The sequence below is a fragment of the Morus notabilis genome, unplaced genomic scaffold, assembly GCF_000414095.1.
Source record: "Morus notabilis unplaced genomic scaffold, ASM41409v2 Scaffold1315, whole genome shotgun sequence".
Taxonomy (NCBI): domain Eukaryota; kingdom Viridiplantae; phylum Streptophyta; class Magnoliopsida; order Rosales; family Moraceae; genus Morus; species Morus notabilis.
Window position 1 is genome coordinate 336,113 of NW_010361046.1, and position 12,145 is coordinate 348,257.

Here is a 12,145-nt window from a genome sequence, read left to right on the forward strand (position 1 = left end):
CCCATTTCATGCCTCCAACTCCGTAATTTCCTGCCCAAATACCTGTCTCTCCACCAATCAATAATGATTCCATTTTATATTATATATTACGGTTTATACTTATTCCCATCATTCAAGACGGAGAAAGGTGCAGATAGAACGAGAAGAAAACAAAAAGAAAATGGGAAGACAACTTGAGAAGTCAAAAGTCATAATAGGCAAGTTTCTGTTTTTAAGTTTTCTCTCGTCAGACTCGCAAGAATAGCCAAGGCACATAATGGAAAGTTTTTTTTTTTTTTTTTTTTTTTTTTTTTTTTTTTTTTTTTTTTTTTCTTCTCATCACAAATAAATAAGGAGAAAAGAAGAAAGAAAGATTCAGTTTTTATGCTCTGTTTTTTTCCTTTTTTTTGGTTGGGTTGATTGTCCAACTTCACACGCAAATTGTAGTGTTGGGTGATGGATTTATCATCATCATCACCACCATCGACTTAGAAAAGGGTCCAAAACAGCCACTACCAGCCGCCCACAAACAAAAGTAAACGCTTTTGAAAAAATAATTCATTAATATTTATCAAATTCATTTTCTCTCCATCAACATCATCACCTCATTTCTCTCTCTCTCGTCTCTTTCTCTCTCTCTAGTCTCTTCCTTCTTGGGTCAATGGGTGTTCACTGCGACCCCTTGACAACCCAATAACCTCCTCCCCTCTCCCCCAAAGCGGATTACACATGTCGTCGTCGTTTTCGCTGATGCTGATTCAACTTGTATTCGATACCTGATGATCATGAAAACGACGATGATTAGCCCCACTTGCCTTGCTTTTTTCTTCATCTCCTTCCTTTCTCCTTCTTCTTCATCTCATTAGCCCATGTCTTGTTTCTCTGTCCCCATTTCCCCAATGAAAGATGACAAAAAGATGGTCATGGAACGTGGTGGTCTCGATCATTTTCTCCTTCTTCTTCTTCCTCCTCTTTGCCGTCAACTCCTCTTTCTATTGGTCCTTATCCTTTCTCTGATGCCCACTTTTCTTCAATCCTGCAGCGAATTCGACAGAGATTCTCTCTTGGCCTTCTATAATAATGTCAGTTTTTCTTCTTCTCCTCCTCTGAACTGGTCGAGTTCCATTGATTGCTGTCGATGGGACGGAATCCGTTGCGAGGTCGCCGTTAATGGCCACGACCGAGTGACCCATCTTCTGCTTCCTTCCAGAGGACTCAAAGGCGTCATCTTCCAAAACTTCACGAATCTCACTTACCTCACTCACCTTAATCTCTCCCGAAATTCTCTCTCCGGCTCTCTCCCGTCGGAATTCTTCTCCTCTCTCAATAACCTTAAAGTCCTCGACTTGAGCTATAACAGATTCCATGGCCCATTATCTTCTGTTTCCGACAACAACAGCGTGTTTCAGACGGTCGATTTGTCAAGCAATCTCCTCGAGGGGGAATTCCCGTCGTCGTTGTTCGAGCCCTCGGTGGCTTCTGGGTCTTTAAACAGCTTCAATGTAAGCAACAACAGCTTTTCGGGTTCAATCCCAGTCTCTGCTTTCTGTACTGGTACAGGTACTTCGCAGCTCAGATTATTGGACTTCTCTTCCAACAAATTCATCGGCGAAATTCCACCAGAAATTAAAGGATGTTCGAAGCTCGAGACTTTCCGTGCAGGCTTAAACAATCTCTCCGGACAGATCCCGGACGAATTATACGGCATCGTTTCGCTGGAACATATCTCTCTGCCTGTGAATCGCCTCGCCGGACCAATCGGAGACGGCGTTGTTCAGTTGAGCAAGCTCCGGATTCTTGAGCTCTACTCCAACCAACTTAACGGTTCAATTCCGGAGGATATTGGGAAGCTCGCAAGTTTAGAGAAATTGCTTCTTTACATCAATAACTTCACTGGGTTTATGCCTTCGTCTCTGATGAAGTGCACCAATCTGTCGACACTGAATCTGCGGGTCAACTCTCTGGTGGGCAATCTCTCTGGCTTCGATTTCTCTGCGCTTCAAAGGCTTGCCGTTTTAGACCTCGGAAACAACAACTTCACAGGTGAGATACCCTTGAGCCTTTACACTTGTAAGTCGTTGACAGCAATTAGACTCGCAGCAAATCGGCTAAAAGGTCAGGTCTTGCCCGAGATACTTGATTTGAAATCACTCTCTTTTCTCTCAATCTCCAACAATACCCTTACCAACATTACTGGGGCACTTAACATTCTGAAGAACTGTAAGACTTTGACCACTTTGGTTCTGTCCAAAAACTTCATGAATGAAGCCATGCCTGAGGATGAGAGCATTTCAGACCCTGATGGGTTCCAAAATATTCAAGTTCTTGCCTTGGGTGGTTGCTTATTATCTGGTCGAGTACCCACTTGGCTCGCCAAGCTTAAGAAGCTACAGGTCTTGGATTTGTCTGTTAACCTCATAACTGGGACTATTCCTAGTTGGTTTGATAGTCTTCCGAGCTTGTTCTACGTAGACTTGTCTAGTAATCTCATTTCTGGTGAATTTCCAAAGGAGCTTTGTGGGCTTCCAGCTTTGACGTCGGGACTGTCTGATCAGGTGAACAGGAGTTATCTGGAGTTGCCTATGTTTGTCATGCCCAATAATGCTACGAATCAGCAATATAATCAGCTCTCAAATATTCCACCTGCTATATACTTGGGTAACAACAGCCTCAGGGGCAATATACCAGAGGAGATTGGCCAATTGAAGTTTCTCCATGTGTTGGAACTCAACAACAACAACTTATCTGGCAGCATACCGGATGAAATCTCTAACCTCACTAACTTGGAGAGATTGGACCTATCCAGAAACCATCTAACTGGTGAAATCCCTGCTTCTCTGAAAGGTCTGCACTTCTTGTCTTATTTCAGTGTGGCATACAATGATCTCCAGGGACCAGTGCCATCTGGGGGTCAGTTTGATACCTTTTCCAGCTCCAGCTTTGATGGAAACCCGGGATTGTGTGGTCCTCCAGCTGTGCAACGCTCTTGCTCTCAACCCCCACCTCCAACACACCGAAAAACGTCAAACAAGAAGCTTCTTATTGCCGTTGTTGTTGGGACCTGTTTTGGCGCCGGTTTCATTGTCACCATGCTGCTAGCGCTGTGGATATTATCCACAAGAAGAATACTTCCAAGAGGTGATAGTGACAAGATTGACTTTGACACTATTTCGAGCAACTCTAATGTCACGATTGCTCCTGACATTGACAAGGATGCGAGTGTGGTCATATTGTTCCCGAATAATACCAAGGAAATCAAAGATCTTAGTCTTCCTGAAATCTTGAAGGCGACTGATAATTTCAACCAGGCAAACATCATAGGTTGTGGTGGTTTTGGTTTGGTCTACAAGGCTACTCTAGCAAACGGGACCAAGCTGGCTATTAAGAAGCTCTCAGGAGACTTAGGGCTCATGGAAAGGGAATTCAAAGCGGAAGTTGAAGCTCTTTCCTCAGCTCAACATGAGAACGTGGTTTCTCTTCAAGGCTACTGCGTGCACGATGGATGCCGGTTACTGATATATTCTTACATGGAAAATGGAAGCCTGGATTTTTGGTTGCACGAGAAGCCTGACGGTCCATCACAATTAGACTGGCCAACCCGACTCAAGATCTTGCAAGGAGCAAGCCTTGGGTTGGCTTACATGCATCAAATATGCGAACCACACATCGTTCATCGCGACATCAAGTCCAGCAACATTCTGCTCAATGAAAAGTTCGAAGCCCATGTAGCAGATTTCGGATTGTCCCGGCTGCTTCTGCCTTACCAGACTCATGTCACAACAGAGCTTGTTGGGACCTTGGGTTACATCCCACCGGAATACGGTCAAGCATGGGTGGCCACTTTGAGAGGAGACATGTACAGTTTCGGGGTTGTGATGCTTGAGTTGATAACTGGGAAGAGACCTGTGGAGGTGTTCAAGCCAAGGGTGTCAAGAGAATTGGTTGTCTGGGTTCAGCAGATGAGGAACGAGGGAAAGCAAGACGAAGTCTTCGACCCGCTCTTGAGAGGGAAGGGCTTTGAGGAAGAGATGATTCAGGTACTTGATGTGGCCTGTATGTGTGTCAACCAGAACCCTTTGAAGAGGCCAACCATAAAGGAAGTTGTTGACTGGCTGAAAAATGTAGGCACAACCCGTCAGCACCAAAATATGGATCAGTGAAAAGAAATTCTCTTCAGTCATCCTAAGAACATATGTGTATACTACTTTTGCACAGAAAATATCTGGTTTTAGTTGTGCAGATCATAACTATACCTGTATGTTTTGATGATTATATTATACTGTTTTTTGAGTCTTTTTTCAAGAAACCATAATCGAGTATGTTTTGCTTGGTAAGTACTCGGGAATCTTGTACAGCTTCAATTTCCTCTTATTCTTAAAAAAAAATAATAATAATAATTGTTGACGGTTGGTTTTCCAATATTTTCTCATACAACAATAATAAAGTGTAATCATCACCGATTCATAAAACAGTCTTCTAACTTGTGACTTTCAATTGTGCAAATTCTTGAAGTTCATAATATAGGGTTTGTTCATTTGTATTTTTTGTGTTAAGGTGATTTTAATTTTGATATTAATTTGAGTTAAGGTGATTTAAATTCTGATCTTGATTTAACTTAATGTGTATTTGAGTATGATTTAAGTTGAGATTCTAATTTAAATTTGTGTTGGGACGTATTTGAGAAGTTTCTCAGAGGGACACATCCTATATATAGAAGATAATTAACTTGTTGCTTGAGTAAGTTTCCTCGCAAAAATAATAGCTAGATCAGGAAAAATGTCGTTTTATAATTATACAGCCTAACTATAAAAGACGGGCATATTGCACGTTATCCATCGCTTTGACAACCAAGTATATATATATATATATATATGGTAACTAAATATATATATATATATGGTAACTAAATCAGAGAGGAAAAATAATTAGTTACGTATATAATCCTAAGCAAGGCACGGCTTTTTTCGAAAAAAGTTATGCTCAGGCATTCCAAATATTCCTTTTCTTGTTGGCAAATTCTCAGACATGTGGAGTGCAAAGTAGAAAAAGAAATGAAAAAAATGTTGTGTGAATCGAATTATTGCCACAAGTTTTGTAAACAAACTTTGGTTTCCTAATAACTTTGAGATCATTTCCTTTTGGGATTATTAATTAATAAAGACATGAAAAAAAAAAAACACGCATCTGCATATTAAATGGAAAATCAATATCCTTTTTGGATGAAAAAAAAAAAAAAAAAAAAAAAAAACCTCAGGATTTAAGCACTCAAAATGCAGTAGCAATAGACAGCTGGCCGCATGATATATGTACTCGTGATATGATATATGGGCTTAGTTTGGTAATGCTGTGGATTTTAAAAAAAGTGCTTTTAGCTGTGCTGAAAAAAAAAGTAGCTATTTTAAGAAGCGGCTGAGTGTTTGGTAAATTGTAATTATAGTAGCTGTGCTGGTTCTAAAATCAGTAAATATCATTTGGTAAATTTTAAGGTGAAATTGCTGTGGGTATGTAAAATGACCAAAATAGACATGATATGAAATTTAAATATATATAATTGTTTTTGATATTTAAAAGTACTTGTTTAACTTTAAAAAAAAACATAATGTTATGATTTTAAATTTTTTAACAATAAATTTATGATAATTAATTCTCTTTTTTTCGTTTCTTTATTCATAATATAATTACAACTAAAAATAACATAATGATAAATTGTCAATTTTATTAACGCAACCAAATATCATAATTATCAATTTTAGTGGGGTTCTTTTCAAAAATCTGCAAGAAACTTCTGCAAGTACTTTTTTTAAAATCCACAGCATTACCAAACTAAGCCAATATAAGATGTCATACCAATAAGATATCATAAGAATTACCCTAAAATAAGAAAATCATCAAAATATCATTGTGAAACATTATTTAAATATTAGATTAAATTAATCTTACACATAAAAAAATGTATGACCCTTCAGTAATTTTCATGAAGTCTACTTATAGTTTCTTATAATATTTAATTGTTCTTCTAATGACATGGCATGCATTAGCTAGTAATTTGAAAATGTGACATCAATGTTATTTTTTCTTTTAGTTTAATTGAATTCAAAATTTTAAATACATAAAAACCATTGATTTTAGAGAAAAGTCAAAATAAAATGGAGAGTACAGGAGTGAGAGGAGTGATAGTTTTCCCATAATTATGAGTTTTTAGTTTTTACAATAGCTACTTGTCATTTTTTTACATAACTAGTTGAAATTGCAACACATACGCGCGTGAGGCTGTCTTATGTAGCTAGCGCATAGTGGTGAGCTCACAATTATAATTGGCACTTGTGATGGCCCATGGGATTCCAAGCTTTATCCAACACCTCTCCTCTCTACAAACTTTACTTCTCTATCAGTTTACGTCTCTTCAATCTAGGAGGATATATGGAAAAGGCCAACCATGATTTGCATAAATCTAGAATTTTTTCAAACGGAACACGCACAAATAGCCGGCCGTGCAGGCTAACAACGGCTGATGTGTGAAGTGGATCGATTCTTGCAGGTAAGCTCACAACCTGAAAAGGACATCCAATCACAAAATCCAAAGTAAAATTTCTTTCTTTGACCTGGAAAAATCCATTCTAATACTGAAACTAAGAAATCATTAGAGTTAAAGATACAACAAGAAAGAACATTCACCAACAATTCACTGTACACATAAATCAGTTACATATATTGAGATCAATAAAAGGCAAAAATACCTTTTGAAACGGCGTAATACCCCAAGGAGAAGAAGAAGAAGAAGAATAAGAAGAGCTTTCAACCGCAGATCCGCCGGTCTCAGCCAGCGACGAATGGAGATTTTGGGGACTCCGCCGCCGACAGTCGCAGGGAAGTCCGAGAGAGAGAAGAAAAATAAACGGAGGAAGAGAGCTTTGGCTGAGAGAGCGAAGTTGAGGTTGAGAGAGGCTGAGGGAGGGTGAGGTGAGAGAGCGAGAGTAGGCTGAGAGGCTGAGGCGAGAGAGCACGAGCGGAGGGAGAGGCTGAGAGTTTTCAGGGAGGGGCTGAGGGTGTGCTTGAGGACAAGGAAGAGAATCGGGTTATTTTGGGAATAACCAAAATTTCATTAATGGTTGAGTTTGGATTCCCGGACAATCTAAAATCAGAAGTAGCATGTGAGCTGCTTCTGATTTCAGACTTAAAACAGCTTCCGACTTTTTTAAAAATTTATTTTTATGTGTTTACTAAATACCATTTTCAGCTTTAGTTGAACAAAAAAATGCTTTTAGCTTCCTAGAAGCATTACCAAACAAAGCCATGATTTGACTTTTTAGTTCGAGGAAATTAAAATGAAAAGGACAAAACCACCCTCCTCAAAAATTGTTTTTTTTTTCCTTAAAGGGAGAGAAAAAATAACTAATAAGAAGGTGAAGAAAGGAGAAATGAAGGAGAGAAGAAGAGATGAAGCAACGGGAGCTGACGGCGTTACTGTGCGTGGTTTGGGCGGCGACTCTCCTGTACGGAGAGATGGTCGCCTATTGGCTGCCCTCTCTTTGGGCTTGTTCTTGGCCTCATCTTCTTCGCTCCAATTCCTCGGTAACTCATTTATTTATTTCCCTTTTTTTAATCAAAAATTGATTTTTTTTTATTTGTGTAAAGATCTAGGTTTACTGACTATTTTTAGACGCTTAAACCTCCGGAGATTTTTTCGTTTTTTAATTTATTTATCAAAACTAGCGGAAAATTGAACTCTCGGATTCGAGATAATTGGTTATCGGAGATCTGAAACGGGCAATTTCGGCAATCGCAGTAATGTAGGGATGGAAATTTTAGAGAAAGAAACGTATTTCTTTTTCTTTTCAAAAAAAAAAAAATCTTGACTAATGGGATTTAATTTAATTTAATTTAATTTTATGTGCTATTTTATTCTGTAGTGCCCAATGCCCATATACCTCAGAGGCATTGACTACTTTTGGTTGGTGGCTTGGTGCTATCCACGTATACCAAAAAAAAAATTTTGGCGCACGCGCGTGTATATATATATATATACACACACACACACACACACATATATAGACACAAATATATTTTTTCGGATTGCCATTTCTGTTCCAAATCTTCCATCGTGGGTTGTTGTTGACTTACCCTTTATGCGAACGTGCATTTTCTGAATGATTTTACTTTTATTAACAAGATTTCCTAACATAATAATTGATGTGATATCATTTATTTTTACCTTTATTCATTTTCTTATTTTCACTTGAGTAAATTTTATTAATTTTTATAAGCTCTACGACATTTAAGTTTGGTTGAAAAGTAGACTAGGGATCCTATCTGTCTTGTCCATAACTGTTATGAGCAGTCTGAAGTCTGAACTGTTATGGTTATTCATTCATAATTTCATATCAAGGATCAATTAATCTATGGCAGCAATGTTTAAAGATACACGAGTATAAAAAATACATTATTACATTTCATATACGTATTTTCATGGTTACTAAACTAAGCACTGGTTTAGCTATGCATCTTCAAGTTCTATTATAACATACAAAAAGAAATACAAATAGAAATGTTAATAATACAGATAATTTAATATTTGGAGACAGGGATGCCTTTTACTAATATTGTTACTTGCAAATACAGATAGATGGAACAAAATATCCGGGTGATTACGTGAAAATTGCTGTAATTACAGATCCTCAGGTGAATATATTTCCTGTGCTTTAAAAAAAAATTATACATTCTATTTTTCTTCTGATTCAAAGATTTCCGTTTTTCAACTCTTTAACAGCTCATGGATAGAACATCCCTCAGTCTTGCACCAAAATCACTTGCTTTGGAAATGGCTCAATTCTACACTGATTTATACATGCGCCGAGCATTCGTTGTGTCTATACTGCCTTTCAAGCCTGACGTGATTTTGTATTTAGGTGATTATTTTGATGGAGGCCCTTATTTGTCAGATGAAGAGTAAGTTTATTATCTGTTTTTAGCAGCTACATATTTTCTTACACTGCTGCAAATGTAGTTACTTTTGATTCTGAACTAGTATTTGGTTTTAGCCGTTTGCTTTAGATTGAAAATTTCTAAGCAATTTCTTATGCACTCCATTGGCTGTCATTTTGTGATAAGGACTGCCCTTAAATTTATAGTTTGATTAGATGGCAGGAATTGTTAGACCGTTTCAACCACATTTTTGCTCTGGATTCACAAGGAAGGCATAGAGATATAAAAGTCTACTTCCTATCTGGAAACCATGACATTGGCTATGAAAGTATCGTCACTCATAGGCCGGAGGTAAGTATGTTATTGTAAAATTTTGTTGTAGTATAAAAATGAGGAAGTTAAAGGTTACTAGTTAATAGCATCTTGGCAATTTTCATTCTGTTTTCAATTTGTTTTTCTTGTTTTACTTCAATTCAGGTTGTCAATCGGTATGAAAAGAAGTTTGGGAAGAGAAACTATCGATTTACAGCAGGAAAAGTGGAGTTTATTGCCATTGATGCCCAAACTCTAGATGGTAAAGGAAACAAGCGTGACTGTAGTTATTTAATAATAATAATAAAAAAAACATTGACTTAGAGAATAGATTCTTCGTATTAACGGTGATATATCATCTGCAGCACGTCATCAACAGAATCTGGCTTCGTCACCTTTGGAATTTGTCAAGAATGTCTCCATGGGTATTGAATACTGAATTGTTCTTGTGTTTGGACGTTGTTAACTTTATGCTCAGGATATATAAGTAATTCCCTTGTATGTTTCCTGTTGTTTTAGACGTTCAATCATATCCCAGGGTTTTATTGACCCATATTCCATTGTACCGACAAGATGAGATGTATTGTGGCCCTAATCGTAAATCTCCAGTCATCAACCAGGTATCCATTTTTCTATTCTTGTTTTTAGTTGAGCGGCTTTGATTCTGATTGCTTATAGCTCTGTCAACACTAGAACTCACATGAGTGTGACTTTTTATGCTTTCTTGGTCCAGCGAATCTCGCGCACGGCTGATGGGGAAATAAGGTATGCCACTGTACTATACCCTCTTTTTTCCTTGCTTTCTGAACATACACCTGAAAGTGCATTCACTCGTTGTTCTAGTATGTGATTTTTGTTTTACCGTTTTCTCAAATAAACAGGTACCAAAACTACGTTTCTGACAAGACATCTGACTTCTTACTGGAGTTGATCAAACCTGTAAGTTCTCTCTCCTCCCTATAACCCATTTTGTGCACGAACATGCTGCCCATATACAGACATTGGGTAGAGAACGGACCATACTGACCACTCACATTTTGTGGTGTCGACATGTAATAAAGGAGCATCAACCAAGTTGTTGACGTTTGGGACATTTAATAATGCGCCTATATAGAAGTATCTTTGCGACTATATTTAAGTATCTTTGCGACTTTATAGAAGTATCTTTGCAACTTAGACAATCAATAATAAGTACTTATTTTCAGGTACTCATCTTATCTGGTCATGATCATGATCAGTGTACCATAAATCACGAGTCAACATCCCAGTCGGTAATGGAGGTAAGGACCCACTTTTCTGGTATATGTAACTCTTAATGAGGGCGTGAACTCATTGTTGAACAATACTCTGCAGCACACTGTAGGGACCATAAGTTGGCAACAGGGAAACCTGTACCCATCTTTCATGTTGTTGTCTGCTGGTAATTTTGTACTTCAAAACACATCAAGTCCCGATGAAGCAGTATTAACCCAGTTGTGCTTTCTTCCTACGCAAACTTTCATTTATATATGGTAAATCCCTAAACTAATTTATAAAAATGGTAAAACTTGTGCTTGAGTTGATTTGTTCCTCAAACTTGCGCTGGTTATGCAATATGTCAGGTATATTGTACTATTTGTTTTCACCATTCTTGCCCTGCTGCTTTGGCCAACTAGTAACACAAGTTTTTGGCATCGGTTGAGCGATTTACTGGGGTATGGCAAACAGCTGCTAAGTAGTCTTTTCAGTGCGACGAAAGAGAAAAACGAAGATCTAAACTGCGAGTACGAGATGATGTGGGATGCTGAAGGATCAATGCATTTGGTTAAGAAGTTGAACACTCCTATAGTAACACGTTCAAGTGAAATGAATCCAGAAAGGTCTGGTTTTAGTTGTTAGTTCATATGGTTATGTTCATTAGATTTCGAAATTAGTATCTTATATTTTGCATCTTTGTTTTGTGTGTGTTTTTTTTTGTGTGGCAGGGGTAGTGCTGTAATTCGGCCAACGGCCAGAAAAAATAGTTCCCAAGAGTCGGATATCTCTTTGAGTGTGGAGAATAGTGCAGATATTGGGTCAGATCATATGACGAAATTAGCACCAAGGGCCAGCAAATCATGGAGAAAGATTGTGATCCAGAGATTGTTGCGCACATTCCTAATGCTTTCCATCATTGCTGCGGTGAATGTACCTCTCTACATTATTTTACTTTTCAAGGACTGGATTGACCAATGATCCTAGAGTTGAAGATTTATGATTTCGTTGCTTCAACGTGTTTTCTCTACTTCAGAGAAATATCCTGCTAAACTTAGCATGTGTTAGGAAGTAAAATCAGGTGAATTCCACAGTGATCGTGCATTTTCTTGCAGTAACTGAAATTAAATCTCCTTTTTTTTTTTCTTTTTTTTTGGGTGAAAAAAATGTAAAAGTAAACCGACTTTACTTTCTCCCAACGTAAAGATGACAACACAAACAAAATTTTGAGAGTTTGTTCAATATGAAGCAAGTCTATTCCAGTGAATTACGTGTAGATTCCCACATTCTGTGGTGCCAAGTTCTGTCCAAAAGAATACAGTTTAGAAGCAACTGAAAACGTTCATGGTTCAAGAAATGGATATCATCAATATTCAGTGCGTGGGAAAAGGCTTGTTCGATTGCATTTTTGAGTTATGGTGACTTGAGTGTAGATCTTGAGTTGAATTTAAGTTGTAACTTGAGTTGAAGTTGTAATTTGAGTTTGTGTTTGAATGTGCACATTTGAGTTATGATTTGAATTGAGAATTTATTTTAGTTTGTGTTTGGGTGGGTTAAAATTTGAATTTATATTTAGATAGTATTTTAATAAAAATTCAATGGTAATGAAAAATTTTAATAGGGTATATCGGTGGAATTTTATTCGTCTCTTCGTTGTGAACACAAAAAAAAAATCAGCTCAATCAGAATTAAAACGAAA

The 12,145-nt window shown here is 37.6% G+C and overlaps 2 protein-coding genes across 2 annotated transcripts; both read left to right on the forward strand.

Moving 5' to 3' along the window:
• The first annotated feature begins 593 nt into the window (after positions 1–593).
• On the forward strand, positions 594–4,330 carry LOC21400957 (tyrosine-sulfated glycopeptide receptor 1). The gene has a single exon (XM_010098220.2). The coding sequence runs from the start codon at positions 849–851 to the stop codon at positions 4,137–4,139; it is 3,291 nt and encodes a 1,096-aa protein (XP_010096522.1). The 5' UTR covers positions 594–848; the 3' UTR covers positions 4,140–4,330.
• A 3,041-nt stretch (positions 4,331–7,371) lies between these two features.
• On the forward strand, positions 7,372–11,894 carry LOC21400958 (uncharacterized protein C630.12). Its single transcript, XM_024165713.1, has 13 exons — positions 7,372–7,551; positions 8,599–8,658; positions 8,747–8,925; positions 9,117–9,252; positions 9,379–9,475; positions 9,579–9,638; positions 9,733–9,833; positions 9,947–9,978; positions 10,095–10,152; positions 10,419–10,493; positions 10,567–10,724; positions 10,815–11,072; positions 11,178–11,894. The coding sequence occupies exons 1-13, from the start codon at positions 7,417–7,419 to the stop codon at positions 11,425–11,427; spliced, it is 1,599 nt and encodes a 532-aa protein (XP_024021481.1). The 5' UTR covers positions 7,372–7,416; the 3' UTR covers positions 11,428–11,894.
• Positions 11,895–12,145: the final 251 nt, after the last annotated feature.